General features: G+C 44.4%; 1 protein-coding gene across 2 annotated transcripts in view; it reads left to right on the forward strand.

The window, feature by feature from the left end:
- Nucleotides 1-1,512: 1,512 nt before the first annotated feature.
- The window catches only part of LOC129713463 (sorbitol dehydrogenase-like), a 33,906-nt gene continuing 18,882 nt past the window's right edge, over nt 1,513-16,536 (forward strand). The window contains exons 1-4 of one of the 2 annotated variants that reach the window (XM_055662508.1): nt 1,513-1,557; nt 7,196-7,267; nt 11,401-11,434; nt 13,966-14,130. In XM_055662508.1, coding sequence (XP_055518483.1) covers nt 1,528-1,557; nt 7,196-7,267; nt 11,401-11,434; nt 13,966-14,130 — 301 coding nt within the window. In that variant the 5' untranslated portion in view covers nt 1,513-1,527. Of the gene's footprint in view, nt 1,558-3,108; nt 3,249-7,195; nt 7,268-11,400; nt 11,435-13,965; nt 14,131-16,536 lie in introns of those variants that run through there. The other variant, XM_055662509.1, reaches the window with a different exon arrangement.

The raw sequence follows: 16,536 nt of genomic DNA on the forward strand, positions 1-16,536 counted from the left end.
CCGAAACGTTACCTATTTCCTTAGCTCCATTTCCTTCTCCAGCATTTTTGTGTACCTTCGATTTTCCAGCATCTGCAGTTCCTTCTTAAATACCTTTATCATTTTTGGATCTGAATCATCAAACTGCAAACATTAACACTGAAAGACCTTCCATAGAGAACTGCAATGGTTCAAGAAAGTACATTGTCTTCTAATAATGGTAAATGAAAATGGCAAGAACTTCTATCCCTACGACCTAAATCTCATGAATGAATTAAAAAGAAGAAGGGAATAAGAGAGTGATGAATCGGAGTAATCAACAACTAAGTTACAGAGATAGGTTGAAAAAGTGAGGTCTTTATTCTCTGGAGCGCACAAGGTTAAGGGGGGACTTGATAGAGGTCTTTAAAATGATGAGAGGGATAGACAGAGTTGATGTGGACAAGCTTTTCCCTTTGAGAATAGGGAAGATTCAAACGAGAGGACATGACTTCAGAATTAAGGGACAGAGGTTTAGGGGTAATATGAGGGGGAACTTCTTTACTCAGAGAGTGGTAGCGGTGTGGAATGAGCTTCCAGTGGAAGTGGTGGAGGCAGGTTCATTGGTATCATTTAAAAATAAATTGGATAGGCATATGGATGAGAAGGGAATGGAGGGTTATGGTATGAGTGCAGGCAGGTGGGACTAAGGGAAAAAAAAGTTGTTCGGCACGGACTTGTAGGGCCGAGACGGCCTGTTTCCGTGCTGTAATTGTTATATGGTTATTAGTAATGCCCATTTATATAGACACATAGATTCCTTCCTACAACATAGATAGCTGGAATGCCTTTGTTAATGACCATAAGGATGAGGCATGTTGTTGGGTTAAGTCATGGAAATGATTTCTCTTTTGAGCTTGGAACATGAAAATATTTACCAAGAAACCTCCAGTCATCAGGTGGTCTGCATACAAATTTAAACTGAGGAAAATGTATGGAACAAGCTGCCAGAGGAGGTAGTTGAGGCTGGGACTATCCCAATGTTTAAGAAACAGGCAGGTACATGGATAGGACAAGTTTGGAGGGATGTGGTCCAAACACAAACAGGTGGGACTAGTGAAGCCGGAACATGGCTGTGGTCTGAAGAAAGGTCTCGACCCAAAACGTCACCCATTCCTTCTCTCCAGAGATGCTGCCTGTCCCGCTGAGTTACTCCAGCATTTTGTGTGTAGCTGGGACATGTTGGCCAGTGTGGGCAAGTTGGGCTAAAGGGCCTGTTTCCACACTGTATCACTCTATGACTAAAGTGGATTTTATGTTGGTGACAGAGGTGGAACTTCATCCATCTCAATGGCCATGGATAATTTTACTATGAACTGTAGTTCGGAGCAACCTTTAGGTAAATATTATTCTGTTCATCGAGTTAGGCAGGTTTAGCAATGATGTGGTGGGACAAGTCAGGGCAATGTGATCTTGTGCAATGAAATGTATTGTAACCTTTGCATACCAACTGCTGAACATGCAAAACAACAACCAGAACCCAAGTTGTGCCCAGCAGTGTGCAAGCTAATGACTTGGTGTTTGAACATCATCAATCATGTATGTGTGAGTGAGTGTGTGTTTGTGTGACATGTAATTAATCAGAATAGTCTCTTTCTGCTAAATGGAGATAAATACATTTGAGTAAGAAAAATGCGCTTTTATGTTGAGATTATGAATTAGAAATTGAGACATTCCATATCAACAAAAGAATCTAATTTAAATATTCAGAGATAAATGTGATAATCTGCAGATTATTTGTCACATATGATAATCAAATGTTTGCTATGAAATAGCACAAAGCCATGTTAAAGAATAACCTAATATGTTCAGCTAAATCAACACAATGAACTTGTGGTAGTAAAGAAATGGTGAAAGCCAAAAGGGGAGTGTGGCTTATAAAAATATTGCATGAGTTTACTAGTAGTGCCTCCAGCATATATAAGTATTCCTTTAAGTAGTTACGGCATAAACAATTTTTTTCTTAAGAGAAATCAGGCAACCAAAGCATTTATGTTTAAGAAGGAACTGCAGATGCTGGAAAATCGAAGGTACACAAAAATGCTGGAGAGACTTCAGAAACGTCACCTATTCCTTTTCTCCAGAGATGCTATCTGACCCACTAAGTTACACCAGATTTTTTGTGTCTATCTTTGGTTTAAACCAGCATCTGCAGTTCCTTCTGCAGTTCTGAATCTGAATCTTCCTGCAGATGAATACAAAAGCAATTGGTTAGGTGAGGTGGCTCAGCAAGGTAAACAGGTACACAAAAATGCTGGAGAAACTCAGCGGGTGCAGCAGCATCTATGGAGCGAAGGAAATAGGCAACGTTTCGGGCCGAAACCCCGAAGGAAATAGGCAACGTTTCGAGTCGAAACCCTGACGGAAATAGGTAACGTTTCGGGTCGAAACCCTTCCGGGTTTCGGCCCGAAACGTTGCCTATTTCCTTCGCTCCATAGATGCTGCTGCACCCGCTGAGTTTCTCCAGCATTTTTGTGAGCCAAAGCATTCAATTTGTTTTAGTTTTGTGTCAGACACATGTGATTGTTTTGGAAAAATAAGGGGTTTGGTCTTTTCTTTCCCCCACCAAGACACAACACGGAAGTCTATTGACTGGCGTGTCTTCTCTTTGTAGAATCCAGTCAGTCACCTATGTCAATTGGCACCTTGTGGTCTAGGTTGTAGCAGGCAGTACCAGCCCTCGTTACAGAGCACCTTATCATGACACAGCTGCGATTCCCTGGGATTTGCAAACAGAACACTGGGGACAGGGTTCTAGAGATTCAATTTCACTTGATCTCCCCCATGGTAACAGCACAGCCAATGTACTAAGTAATTGAAACTCAACATCGCACTTTCCCAAACCTATCACCGGAAACTCCTACCTCCAGGGACAGGGAACAATTTGAGGAGGACAATAAAACAGTATAGACACGTGTAGTTAATTAAAAATCTTTGGAAAATTGGCTCTACTACATAGACTCTGTTACAGATGTGAAACCGCACCAACAATGATATTTATTATATTAAATTACCCAGAGTTAATAATGTTTTAGCTTTGGAGGTGGATGTTGATTTAGTATTGCTATTGGTTTATTATGATCACATGTAATGTGATGCAGTCAAAACTTGGCTCGCATGTAAATCTGGGCTGATCCTAACACAAGTACATCGGGTGATACAAACAAGGTGCAAGAGCTGCAGTGAGATACATTGTGCCAAAGGATAGCGACTGTTCTTGTGTCTGAGGGTATGTGCTTTCAAACATTTGCATGTTTTTGATTTATGGGGGTGGTGAGAAGAATGTCAGGGCATTTAACAGATTATGTTGGCTGCTTTCCTAAGTCAGTAGGAAGTGTAGATGGAGTTGATGGGCGGGTGGAGACCGGTTTGTTTAGTTTGAGTTTAGTTTAGAAAGCAACAAGTGTCCTAAATTTTCTGAGCAGCACAACTTTCATCATTGTTCAACTTCTGTCAAGGAGAAGCTATACTTCACCCCCGTTAGACCTCATTTGGACTACGCAGTTGCAGCATGGGACCCATATACAAATAAAAACATTTCTTCCATCGAACGTGTCCAAAGACAGGCAGCTCGATTTGTTACTAACACCTATGAGAGAGAGAAGCGAGTGTCACCAAACTTCTGAATTCACTGGTCGGGGTGGAACAGACAGACGTGAAGCTCACCGTTTGACCTGTTTTTACAAAATGTTAAATGGTCAGCTCGACATAGACTACAAGACCTACACCAAACCCAAACCAATTAGGAGCAGACGAGGGTATTCGATCCAATTTGTGATCCCAGCTACAAAGACAGATGTGTACAGCAATTCGTTCTTCCCCCGCACAATTAAAGCATAGAATAATCTCCACCCAACTATAGTTACCTAACCAGATGCAACTACATTTAAGGTAGTTCTTTCTTCCCAAAAACTATTTCTGGCTTAAGTCCTCCCTCCCACCACCTCCAATTTGGAATATTTTGGACGACCAAGAAACCAAGAACCAAGAGATACACTGGGTCTGCACCGACCAGCGCTCCCCGCACATTAACACTACCCTGCACCGACCTAGGGACAATTTGTACAATTCCGTACAGACCGCAGTCGGGATCGAACCCGGGTCTCCGGCGCTGCATTCGCTGTAAGGCAGCAACTCTACTGCTGCGCCACCGTGACCGCCTGATGGACTGGGCTGTATCAACGACTTTCTGCAATTACATGCAGAATAGCTGTCATTCCTTGCGTTCTACAATACAATACAATTTTATTTGTCATTTGAACCTCATCGAGGTTCAAATGAAATGTTGTTTCTGCAATCATACACACAAGAAAAAGACCCAAGACACAACACAATTTACACAGACATCCATCACTGCGCATCTCCTCCTCGCTGTGATGGAAGGCAAAAACTTATCCCTCCCCTGCACTCCCCATTCCCCTCCCGATGTCACAGTCAAAGCCCCCGGCGGGCGATGGCAATTGTCCCGTGGCCATTAACGCCGCGCCGGGTGATGCAAGGCCGCGCTCCGGGTCTTGTTGTTGGAACCCCTGGTGGGCGCTAGCAAAGTCCCACTGCCGTTGAAGCCACGCGGGGCGGTGATGTCAGGCCCCGCTCCAGGTACTCTTCAACCCCGCAACTCGGGCGGGTGAAGTCGCCGTTGCGGAAGCCCAGAAAAGCGGTCTCCCAGCAGGGACCTGCGAGCTCCCGGTGTTCCTGTCCACCGGACCTGCGGTTGGAGCCTCCGAATCTCCGGGGGTCGGGTTGCAGCAGCGCGCCACCACCGCTCCTCCCACTCCGAACTCGGCCAGCTCCGCGATGGTGAGTAGCTCCGCAGCTCCGCGACTGGAGCTCCAGGTCGTTCCTGCTGGAGGCCGCTCCACGGTGCTCGGCCCCAACGATAACGGAGACCCGACAAGGAAAAGGTCGGGTTCTCCGTGCAGGGGAAAGATTTTAAAAGTTTCCCGCCCCCCACACACACACCCCGTCAAAAAAAAAAAAAAACTACATTGAAACAAGACAAAAAATAATAAAAAGACAGACGGACTGCAGAGGTCGCTGCGACGTGAGTCGTGCCGCCCACTGGATGTTGCATCTGTAGAAATTTGTAAATGCCATTTGGTACATGCTAAATTTTTGTAGCCTTCTGAGGCAGTCGCGTTGTTGGTGTGCTTTCTTGGCTGTATCGTTAATATGGTTGGGCCAGATCAGATTGTTGGTGATATTGACACCTAGGAACTTGAAGCTCTCAACCATCACCACTTCATCTTGTACACTTCAGTAAAATCATCTCTCGCTCATCTATTCCCCAATGAACACCGCATTGCGGATGGCGCAGTTATGCAGCTGTAGAGTTGCTGCCTTACAGGGCCAGAGACCTGGGTTTGATCCTGACTATACATGCAGTCTGTACAGAGATTGCAAACTCTCCCTGGGACAACGTGGATTTCCCCCCATATTCCAAGGATGTCCAGGTTTGTAGGTTAATTGGCTTCTGCAAATTGTCCCTGGTGTGTAGGATAGAACCAGTGTATAAGTGATTGTTGGTCGGCACGGACTCGGTAGGTGAAGGGCATACATCTCCAAAATAAACTAAAACCTGAGTTGTTTAATCATTCCTCATGAAAACCTCATCATCCAATTCAATACATTTCTCCTTAAACAAGGACATCTACCTGCCCTTTGGTTTCCCATGTGTAAAAGTCTGGATAGACTCGGTTTGTACTCGCTAGAATTTAGAAGATTGAGGGGGGGATCTTATAGACACTTACAAAATTCTTAAGGGGTTGGACAGGCTAGATGCAGGAAGATTGTTCCCGATGTTGGGGAAGTCCAGAACAAGGGGTCACAGTTTAAGGTTAAGGGGGAAATCTTTTAGGACCGAGATGAGGAAAACATTTTTCACACAGAGAGTGGTGAATCTCTGGAATTCACTGCCACAGAAGGTAGTTGAGGCCAGTTCATTGGCTATATTTAAGAGGGAGTTAGATGTGGCCCTTGTGGCTAAAGGGATCAGGGGGTATGGAGAGAAGGCAGGGATGGGGATACTGAGTTGGATGATCAGCCATGATCATATTGAATGGCGGTGCAGGCTCGAAGGGCCGAATGGCCTACTCCTGCACCTATTTTCTATGTTTCTATGATACAGAAATTTGATGAGAGGCATGAGCATACATATTGCTGGATAACTCAGCTGGACAGGAGGCATCTGTGACGGAAAAGGATAGATAATATTACAGGTGGGATCCACCACCAGTTTGAGTCGATGCACATGGAACAAAGCAGAGCCCCAACCAAAATGCCATCGGTCCTGTCACTCCACAGATACTGCCTGATCCACCGAGTTCCTTCAGCAGTTTGTTAAAGAGGGAACTGCAGATGCTGGAAAATCGAAGGTACACAAAAATGCTGGAGAAACTCAGCGGGTGCAGCAGCATCTATGGAGTGAAGGAAATAGGCAACGTTTCGGGCCGAAACCCGGAAGGGTTTCGACCCGAAACGTTACCTATTTCCGTCAGGGTTTCGACCCGAAACGTTGCCTATTTCCTTCAGGGTTTCGGCCCGAAACGTTGCCTATTTCCTTCAGGGTTTCGGCCCGAAACGTCACCAATTTCCTTCGCTCCATAGATGCTGCTGCACCCGCTGAGTTTCTCCAGCATTTTTGTGTACCTGTTTACCTTGCTGAGCCACCTCACCTAACCAATTGCTTTTGTATTCATCTGCAGGAAGGAACAGCAGATGCTGGTTTAAACCAAAGATAGACACAAAAAATCTGGCAACGTTTCGGGCCGAAACCCTTCTTCAGACAGATAGGGGGTAGGGGGGTGGTGGGGGTGGTGGGGGGGGGGGGGGGGGGGGGGGGGGGGGGGGGGGGGGGGGGTATGGGGGCAGGGAGAAGAAAGGAAAAAGGAGGAGGAGGAACCCGAGGGCAGAGGGGGAGGTAGGACGGGGAGGAGACAGCAAGAGTTAACTGAATTGTGAGAATTCAGCAGTTTGTTGCTTGCACAGAAATGTGACCAATGAACATTTGTATTGCCATAATAAATAGAATGAGTAAATAGAACAGCAAGTTCTCCAAATAGAGACAAAGAATGCCCAATATTGACAGAGTGATTGATCAGTTGGATAACTGCTTTTAAATTCTCCTGAACAAGGCTGCCCACTTACAGACGACTATTGATTACCTTTTGATTGCAGACCGTGAAGCTGGGAATGGCACTGCAAGAGAATCTGTCGGTTGTGCTCCACGCAGCGGGAGATTTGAGACTGGTAACTTTGTCCCCTTTTATACCTTGCATTGTATTTGTAGATTATTGTGGTGGGTAAGCATTCTTCGTCTTACAGAGAAAGGTTGAACAAGTTAGAGCCTTATTCTTTGGAGCGCAGAAGGTTAAGGGGGGACTTGATAGAGGTTTTAAAAATGATGAGAGGGATAGACAGAGTTGACGTGGAAAAGCTTTTCCCACTGAGAGTAGGGAAGATTCAAAAACAAGGGGACATGACATCGAATTAAGGGACTGAAGTTTAGGGGTAACATGAGGGGGAACTTCTTTACTCAGAGAGTGGTAGCTGTGTGGAATGAGCTTCCAGTGAAGGTGGTAGGTTCGTTTTTATCATTTAAAAATAAATTGGATAGTTATATGGATGGGAAGAGAATGGAGGGTTATGGTCTGAGCGCAGGTATATGGGACTAGGGGAGAATATGTGTTCGGCACGGACTAGAAGGGTCGAGATGGCCTGTTTCCATGCTGTAATTGTTATATGGTTATATGGTCTTGCTGAAGTGACAATTGATTCAGCAGCCGTTGAGATGAAAGGAATTGTCAATGGAGCACCCGGAGAAAACACACGGGGAGAACGTGCAAACTCCACACCGGCAGCAGCTTTGGTCAGGATCGAACCCGGGTCTCTGGTGCTGTACGTGTGCTGTGTAAAACACAGATATTACATGATATGGGGACGGTAATGTGAATTGTATCTGAACATAAAGGGCTGAAACAAGTAGGCAGATAGCGCAATATTTGTCTGCATGGTTGATGGCAAGGAGGAAAGTATTAAATGGCAGGATAACAGACGGCCTGTTTGGCCGTAACATGGCAAGTACTGTCACATCTACAGGATGGCACAGCGCCAGAGACCCGGGAACAATCCTGACCACGGCTGCTGCCTGTGTGGAGTTCACACGTTCTCCCCGTGACATTGTGTTTTTTCAGGGTGCTCCACATTCCTCCCACACTTCAAAGACGTGCGGGTTTGTAGGTTAATTGGCATCTGTAAATTGCCTGTAAGATGCAAAAGAACTAGTGTACGGGTGGTTGGTGGACGGCATGGATGCGGTGGACCGAAGGGCCTGTTTCCACGCTGTATCTCTTTTTTTTTTTTTTTTTTTAATATTTTATTTTATTAGAAGTAAGTGCAGTCATATGGCACCAAAGTGCCTAATATATATTTTCATAATACATTTTATGTACAACTTCTTTTTTTTTTTGTTACATTGAAAAAAGATTAGAATAAGAAAAAGAAGTTAGATAGTAAAGGATAGAAAGATGTGAAATATATAGTGTGTGAAGAAAGAAAACGAGTAAATGAAGAAAGTTGAGAGAGAAAATAGAGAAAAGAAAATAAAATAAAAAAGAAAAGGTGATCATTATTTATAATCTTGACCAACCCTCGTCCAGTCCTGAAACAGTTATTTTTTACAATTGTGTTGCACCATTTGATTCCAAAAAAACGACGAATGGAGACCAACTCGTTATGAATTGGTCTGATTTATCCATTAGGAGGAATCGCATTTCCTCAAGATGAGCGGTGTCCAACATACTTGCAATCCACATTTTAAGTTGTATCTCGAAGCTAAACTAGACAGAAGGGTGAATTCTATCTATCTCCCTCCCCCCACGACATCAGTCTGAAGAAGAGTCTCGACCTGAAACGTCACCTATTCCTTCTCTCCAGAGATGCTGCCTGTCGTGCTGAGTTACTCCAGCATTTTGTGTCTATCTTTAACCATATAACCATATAACCATATAACAATTACAGCACGGAAACAGGCCATCTCGACCCTTCTAGTCCATGCCGAACACATAATCTCCCCTAGTCCCATATACCTGCGCTCAGACCATAACCCTCCATTCCCTTCCCATCCATATAACTATCCAATTTATTTTTAAATGATAAAAACAAACCTGCCTCCACCACCTTCACTGGAAGCTCATTCCACACAGCTACCACTTTAGAAGGGTGAATGATTGTATTTGGAGAGGTGCATGGCAGTAAAGGCAAGGAAAGGAAGGACATTATTGCCATAGAGGGAGTGCAGAAAACGGTTTCACCAGACTGATTCCTGGGATGTCAGGACTGTCTTATGAAGAAAGACTGGATAGACTTGGTTTATACTCTCTAGAATTTAGGAGATTGAGAGGGGATCTTATAGAAACTTACAAAATTCTTAAGGGGTTGGACAGGCTAGATGCAGGAAGATTGTTCCCGATGTTAGGGAAGTCCAGGACAAGGGGTCACAGCTTAAGGATAAGGGGGAAATCCTTTAAAACCGAGATGAGAAGAACTTTTTTCACACAGAGAGTGGTGAATCTCTGGAACTCTCTGCCACAGAGGGTAGTTGAGGCCAGTTCATTGGCTATATTTAAGAGGGAGTTAGATGTGGCCCTTGTGGCTAAGGGGATCAGGGGGTATGGAGAGAAGGCAGGGATGGGATACTGAGTTGGATGATCAGCCATGATCATATTGAATGGCGGTGCAGGCTCGAAGGGCCGAATGGCCCTACTCCTGCACCCATTTTCTATGTTTCTATGTTTCTATGAATGCCGATGCAATGCTTTCATTTATTAGCCTGAATAGAGAATATCCAAACTGTGCTATAACTGTTTATCACTATCTAGACCACAGCTTGAGTACAATTCCGGTAACAACATCACAGGAAAGGAGTGTTTGTACAGGAAAGGGAATGGAGAAAATTAATATAGATATTGCTGGGATTGGAAAATATATTCTATGAGGAAAGATTGGACAGAAAAGGCTGAAAGACTAATGGGCCTGTCCCACTTATGCGACTTTTTCGGGGATTGCCGGCATCCATCGTAGGTCGTTGCAGATCGCCGAATTTTTTCAACATGTTGAAAACCCAGTGGAGACCAGAACAAGGTACGACTCTTTGGGCGACTACTCACGACCATACAGGCTTCACCCCGCGACATGTCGCCTGTATGGCCGTGAGTCGTCCCCTCAGTCGCCCAATGAGTCGTGGCGTTTTTCTGGTTGCCGCTGGATTTTCAACACGTTGGAAATTTTCGGCAACCTGCAACGGCCTATGACGGGTGCCGGCAGTTGCCGAAAAAGTCGCGTAAGTGGGACAGGCCCATGAATTAAGATTAAAACATGAAGGGTCAAAAAATGTAGAAACAGAAACATAGAAAATAGGTGCAGGAGTAGAGGCCATTCGGCCCTTCGAGCCTGCATCGCCATTCAATATGATCATGGCTGATCATCCAATTCAGTATCCCATCCCTGCCTTCTCTCCATACCCCCTGATCCCTTTAGCCACAAGGGCCACATCTAACTCCCTCTTAAATATAGCCAATGAACTGTGGCCTCAACTACCTTCTGTGGCAGAGAATTCCAGAGATCCACCACTCTCTGTGTGAAAAATGTTTTCCTCATCTCATATAACCATATAACCATATAATCATATAACAATTACAGCACGGAAACAGGCCATCTCGACCCTTCTAGTCCGTGCCGAACACATAATCTCCCCTAGTCCCATATACCTGCGCTCAGACCATAACCTTCCATTCCCTTCCCGTCCATATAACTATCCAATTCGGTCCTAAAAGATTTCCCCCTTATCCTAGAAACATAGAAACATAGAAATTAGGTGCAGGAGTAGGCCATTCGGCCCTTCGAGCCTGCACCGCCATTCAATATGATCATGGCTGATCATCCAACTCAGTATCCCGTACCTGCCTTCTCTCCATACCCCCTGATCCCCTTAGCCACAAGGGCCATCCTTATCCTTATCCTTATCCTTATCCTTAAAAGACATCTCGGTCCTAAAAGATTTCCCCCTTATCCTTAAACTGTGTAACTGAAGATACAATTGATAGAACAATTAGGTGAGGGGAAAAAAAGTCTCCCAGAGGCTGTTAGCGTTCTGGAACTTGCTTGTTGAAAGGGTGGTAGCGGCAGAAACACAAACTAACTTGAGATGGTTTGTGCTGATCTAATTGGTGGTGTCAAAGATAAGATTCTAAAAATCAACTACAAAAGAGAACAACTACACTACCCGGAAAAGAAAGAGCTAATGCACATTATGTTTGATCTGTGTCAAATCTGTGAAGGTTGAAACCTCTCTGACTAATACGGATCTCATGTTTTCTCCACAGGAGCAGCGGGCAATTGCGTCTCCAAGATCTCACGGCAAGTTGTTTCACCTCATCCATTTTGCTTTACATATTGTAGAGTCATTAAGCCATAGAGCATGAAAGCAGGCCCTTCAGCCCAACATGTCCATGCTAACCAAGATGGCCTATCTATGTTAGACATATTTGGCAGCATTTGGCCTAAATCCCTCTAAATCTTTCTTAAATCCCTCTAAATCGTTCCAATCTAAACCTTTCCTGTCAATGCACCCGCATTATATGTCCTTACACCCACCACCTGTGTGCAAAGGTTTCCTCCCAGGTTTGCATTAAATATTTCCTCTCTCATGTTAAACCCATGTCCTCTGCTTCCGATTCCCCTACTCTGGGTAAAAGACTCTGTATTTATCCCCTCGCGGTTTTATGCACCTCTATAAGATCACCCCTTATCCTCCCAAGCTCTAAGTAATAAAGTCCTAGCCTGGGTAGACAAAAATGCTTGAGTAACTCAGCGGGTCAGGCAGCATCTCTGGAGAACGTGGCTAGGTGATGCTTTGGGTCAAGACCCTTCTTCAGACTGATTCTGTTGGGGTTTAAGAAGGAACTGCAGATGCTGGAAAATCGAAGGTAGACAAAAGTGCTGGAGAAACTCAGCGGGTGCAGCAGCATCTATGGAGCGAAGGAAATAGGTAACGTTTCGGGACGAAACCCTGAAGGAAATAGGCAACGTTTCGGGTCGAAACCCTTTCGGGTTTCGACCTGAAACGTTGCCTATTTCCTTCGCTCCATAGATGCTGCTGCACCCGCTGAGTTTCTCCAGCACTTTTGTCTATCTTAAACTGTGACCCTTGGTTCTGCACTCCCCCAATACTTTTTCCTGCAATCTAGCGAAATAGGCAACATTTCGGGGCAAAACCCTTCTTCAGACTGATCCCTCTCCCCATAGCTCAGGCCCTCACATCCTGGCAACATCCTAGTGAAGCAGATATTTTTCAGACATGACAATACTTTTTCAAATAACCTTTCGAAAAGAAACATGAATGAAAAGTACATTTGAGTTGCAAAATAGATAGCTGTTGTACTTTGCATAGACTGGATAGACTTGGTTTATACTCTCTAGAATTTAGGAGATTGAGAGGGGATCTTATAGAAACTTACAACATTCTTACGGGGTTGGCCAGGCTAGATGCAGGAAGATTGTTCCCGATGTTGGGGAAGTCCAGGACAAACGGTCACAGCTTAAGGATAAGGGGGAAATCCTTTAAAACCGAGATGAGAAGAACTTTTTTTTTTAGAATAGAATAGTTTCTTTATTGTCATTGTAACATGAACCATGTACAACAAATTTTTCACACAGAGAGTGGTGAATCTCTGGAACTCTCTGCCACAGAGGGTAGTTGAGGCCACAGTTCATTGGCTATATTTAAGAGGGAGTTAGATGTGGCCCTTGTGGCTAAGGGGATCAGTGGGTATGGAGAGAAGGCAGGTACGGGATACTGAGTTGGATGATCAGCCATGATCATATTGAATGGCGGTGCAGGCTCGAAGGGCCGAATGGCCTCTACTCCTGCACCTAATTTCTATGTTTCTATGTTTCTACACATCTCACAGCAATCTGTGATGAGGAAGTGAGATACATAGCAGACCTTCTTGGTGGACCAGTTAAACTCCAATGTCTCCAGAATTATCAAGCAATTGCCAGAATTGGATCAGAAATACAAGCTTAAATCCTCATTAAAAGTTAAATCTCTCATAATGACTGAAGTGCTTAAATTGCAACCTGTAGCAGGCACTGAGATGTGGAGGAAGGAACTGCAGATGCTGGTTTAAACGGAAGATGGGCAAAAATGCTGGAGTAACTCAGCGGGACAGGCAGCATCTCTGGAGAGGAGGAATGGGCGACGTTTCGGGTCGATACCCTTCTTCAGACGGATGTCAGGGGAGAGGGAGTTACATAGATAAGGAAGTGTAAGGTGTGAAAATGGGACAAGGGGAATGGAGATCAAGGAAAATGTAGAATAGATCATTGTTAGCTGGGAGAAGTTGACAACAAAGCAAACTGAGATAAAATGTAGTTTTAGATTGACGGTAAGATTGGTCAGAGAACTGGGAAGTGGGAGGGATGGAGAGAGAGGGGAAGCAAGGGTTATGAAGTTAGAGAAGTCAATGTTCATACTGCTGGGGTGTTATCTGGCCAGCAAAATATGAGGTGCTGTTCCTTCAATTTGCGCTGGGCCTCACTCTGACTGCCTGTCCCGCTGAGTTACTCCAGCATTTTGTGATCTAGTCTACTTTTTCTTAGATCTCCATTCCTTTTGTCCTATTTTCACACTCCACTCCCTTATCTATGTATCTCCCTCTCCCCTGACATCAGTCAGAAGAAGGGTCTCGACCCGAAACATCACCCGTCCCTTCTCTCCAGAGATGCTGCCTGTCCCGCTGAGTTACTCCAGCATTTGTGCCTATCTTCGGTTTAAACCAGCACCTGCAGTTCCTCCCTCCACATATCTCAGCACCGAGACATACTCTGTATCAGAAGCTCTTTAGATACTTTGGCTGTGGTAATATGTAATGGACCTCTCCTTTCAGAGGTTCTGTTGAAGATCAACTCTGTCGGGATCTGCGGGACGGACATCCATTTCTGGAAAGATGGCGGAGGTGCGGGTTTCACCGTCAACAAGCCAGTGACCCTGGGTCATGAATTCTCTGGCACTGTGGTGAAAGTGGGCTCTGGAGTTCAACACCTCAAAGCAGGTTAGTCATGGAGCATTCTGCAGCGTTACCTAAAACCTGGGGGTCATTTAAGACGGGTTCAGAATTATATGCGATTTTGAAGGACTGTAGTATATCTTGATATACTGTGGTATATCCTGCACTCACAGGAACATTATTACCCAGAGGACACATATTTAAAGTGATTTGGATTTGAATTTGAATTTCTTTAAGCGACAAGTAGCATGGGTAGCACAGCGACACAGCTGGAACAACTGCTGCCTGGAACAACAGCGCCAGGCACTGGGTCAATCCTGACCTTGGATGCTGTCTGCGTGGAGTTTGCACGTTCTCCCTGTGACCGCATGGGTTTCCTCATTATTCCTCATTTCCTCAGGTACATTAGTTTCCCCCCATTTCCCAGACCTGCAGGTTTGTGGGTTAATTGGCACTCTATAAAATTGTGCAGGGAGCGGATGAAATGAAGTGGGATAACATGGGACTAGTGTGAACAGGTGATCAATGGTCACCATGGACTCGTTGGGCCGAAGGGCCTGTTTCCATGCTGTTTCTCTAAACTAAATTCTGAACAAAAACTAGACTTGAGATCTAGAATGAATTGCTAGAAGCAATGGTGACGGTAGAATCAGGACCCGTTGAAGGGAATTCTGTGTACCCTGAATCTGGCTTTCACATGGGGCCTAACTGCCCTCTTAATATACATCAGAGAGGAATAGACACAAAGAACATCTCATAAAGCGGTGGTGAGTTTCTCAAACAAGTCGGATTATTCAACGTCTTAATAGTAAGTTCTGGGAAACACTCTGAGCGAACCCAAAGTTTTTCAAAGATTCACTGCATCCACAGACTTTTTCTATATTCTCACAACACAATGGTTACATGTGGATTTTACATTTTTTAAAGAATTCATTGTTGATCAATGACTCTGCAGGCTTTAGCCTTTTTTTTTAAATCCCCCCTAGAGTTATCTTTAACCTTCTGTTTCCAGTTATTTAGATAACTACTCCCATTTGACAAACAAATGGCCCCAATAAAGTACACAATTTCCTGATCAGTTTTATTGCCCTCAGCTTGGTTTACAACCCCCCAATGAATGTTTCAACTATCTGCGAAAGACGGTTCTTAAATTCAGAGGTAGACACAAAAATGCTGGAGTAGCTCAGCGGGACAGGCAGCATCTCTGGAGAGAAGTGGGTGACGTTTCGAGTCGAGATGCTTCTACTACAGTTATTGAAATTAGCTTGAATAGGTGAACACAAAGGTATAATACACCAACGTGCATGCAATATACATTGGATTTAGCAATAATTGCAGCTTTTATGCAGGCACGTTATCTAAGAATATAAACTGCAAACCATGTAGTTTAATTTAGTTTAGATTAGTTTAGTTTTTTTTTTTTTTGTTGTCACGTATACCGAGGTACAGTGAAAAGCTTTGGTTTGCGTGCTATCCAGTCAAAGATAAACACTGCACATAAATACAATCAAGCTGTCCACAGTGCATAAATAAAAGATAAAGGGCACAACATTGTTGTGGAGAGAGAGAGAACAAAGAAGGGACGAGATTGAACTTTTTTTTGCCTTCCATCACAGTGAGGAATGTGGAGGAGTCACTGTGGTGGATGTTTACGTTACAATGTATTTTGTGTGTTCCGTTGCTTTTTATTTGTATGACTGACTTTGCAAATGAAATTCCACTTATGATGCAAAGCATACTTGGTTAATAAAGTATTCTTGTATGGTGTTATTGTATGTAGATGTAGCCAAGATGTGGCATTAAAGGCACATTACAGGCATGCTGGTGGTTTTGCCTGTTTTGGAGAACAGGCCTTTTGGATGATGTTACCCATATCAATCCAATTGCAGTAATAACATCATGGTTTGTAGAAAATGCACAGTACCAATGTTTACAGTACTGACTTCTAGATGACAGTGATGACACCACTAATGCCCCTGTCCCACTTAGGCGATTATTTAGGCGACTAGACTGTCGCCTGTATGTGTCGTGAGTCGTCTCGTCAGTCGCCCAGAGAATTGTAGCGTTTCTCTGGTCGTAGCTGGATTTTGAAATGTTCAAAGCTTCTCGGCAAAAGTCGGCGACAGTTAGCTTGACGCCAGAGAGTGTAGCGTGACTTCTCCTGACGTCGCTTGTCGCCGGTGCTGAATTCAGGGTTTTTTTTTGTATGATTCTATTTCAAATCTTATGTCAAAGGGGAGTCCAGTCGCTGGGTTTTCGGCAACCGGCTTATGACTCAGACGGTTGAATAAGGGGAAAGCCATTTAGAACGGAGACGAGGAAACACTTTTTCTCACAGAGGGTGGTGAGTGCGTGGAATTCTCTGCCTCAGAGGGCGGTGGAGGCAGGTTCTCTGGATGCTTTCAAGAGAGAGCTAGATAGGGCTCTTAAAAACAGCGGAGTCAGGGGGTA

Source organism: Leucoraja erinacea, chromosome 36 (assembly GCF_028641065.1).
Source record: "Leucoraja erinacea ecotype New England chromosome 36, Leri_hhj_1, whole genome shotgun sequence".
Taxonomy (NCBI): domain Eukaryota; kingdom Metazoa; phylum Chordata; class Chondrichthyes; order Rajiformes; family Rajidae; genus Leucoraja; species Leucoraja erinaceus.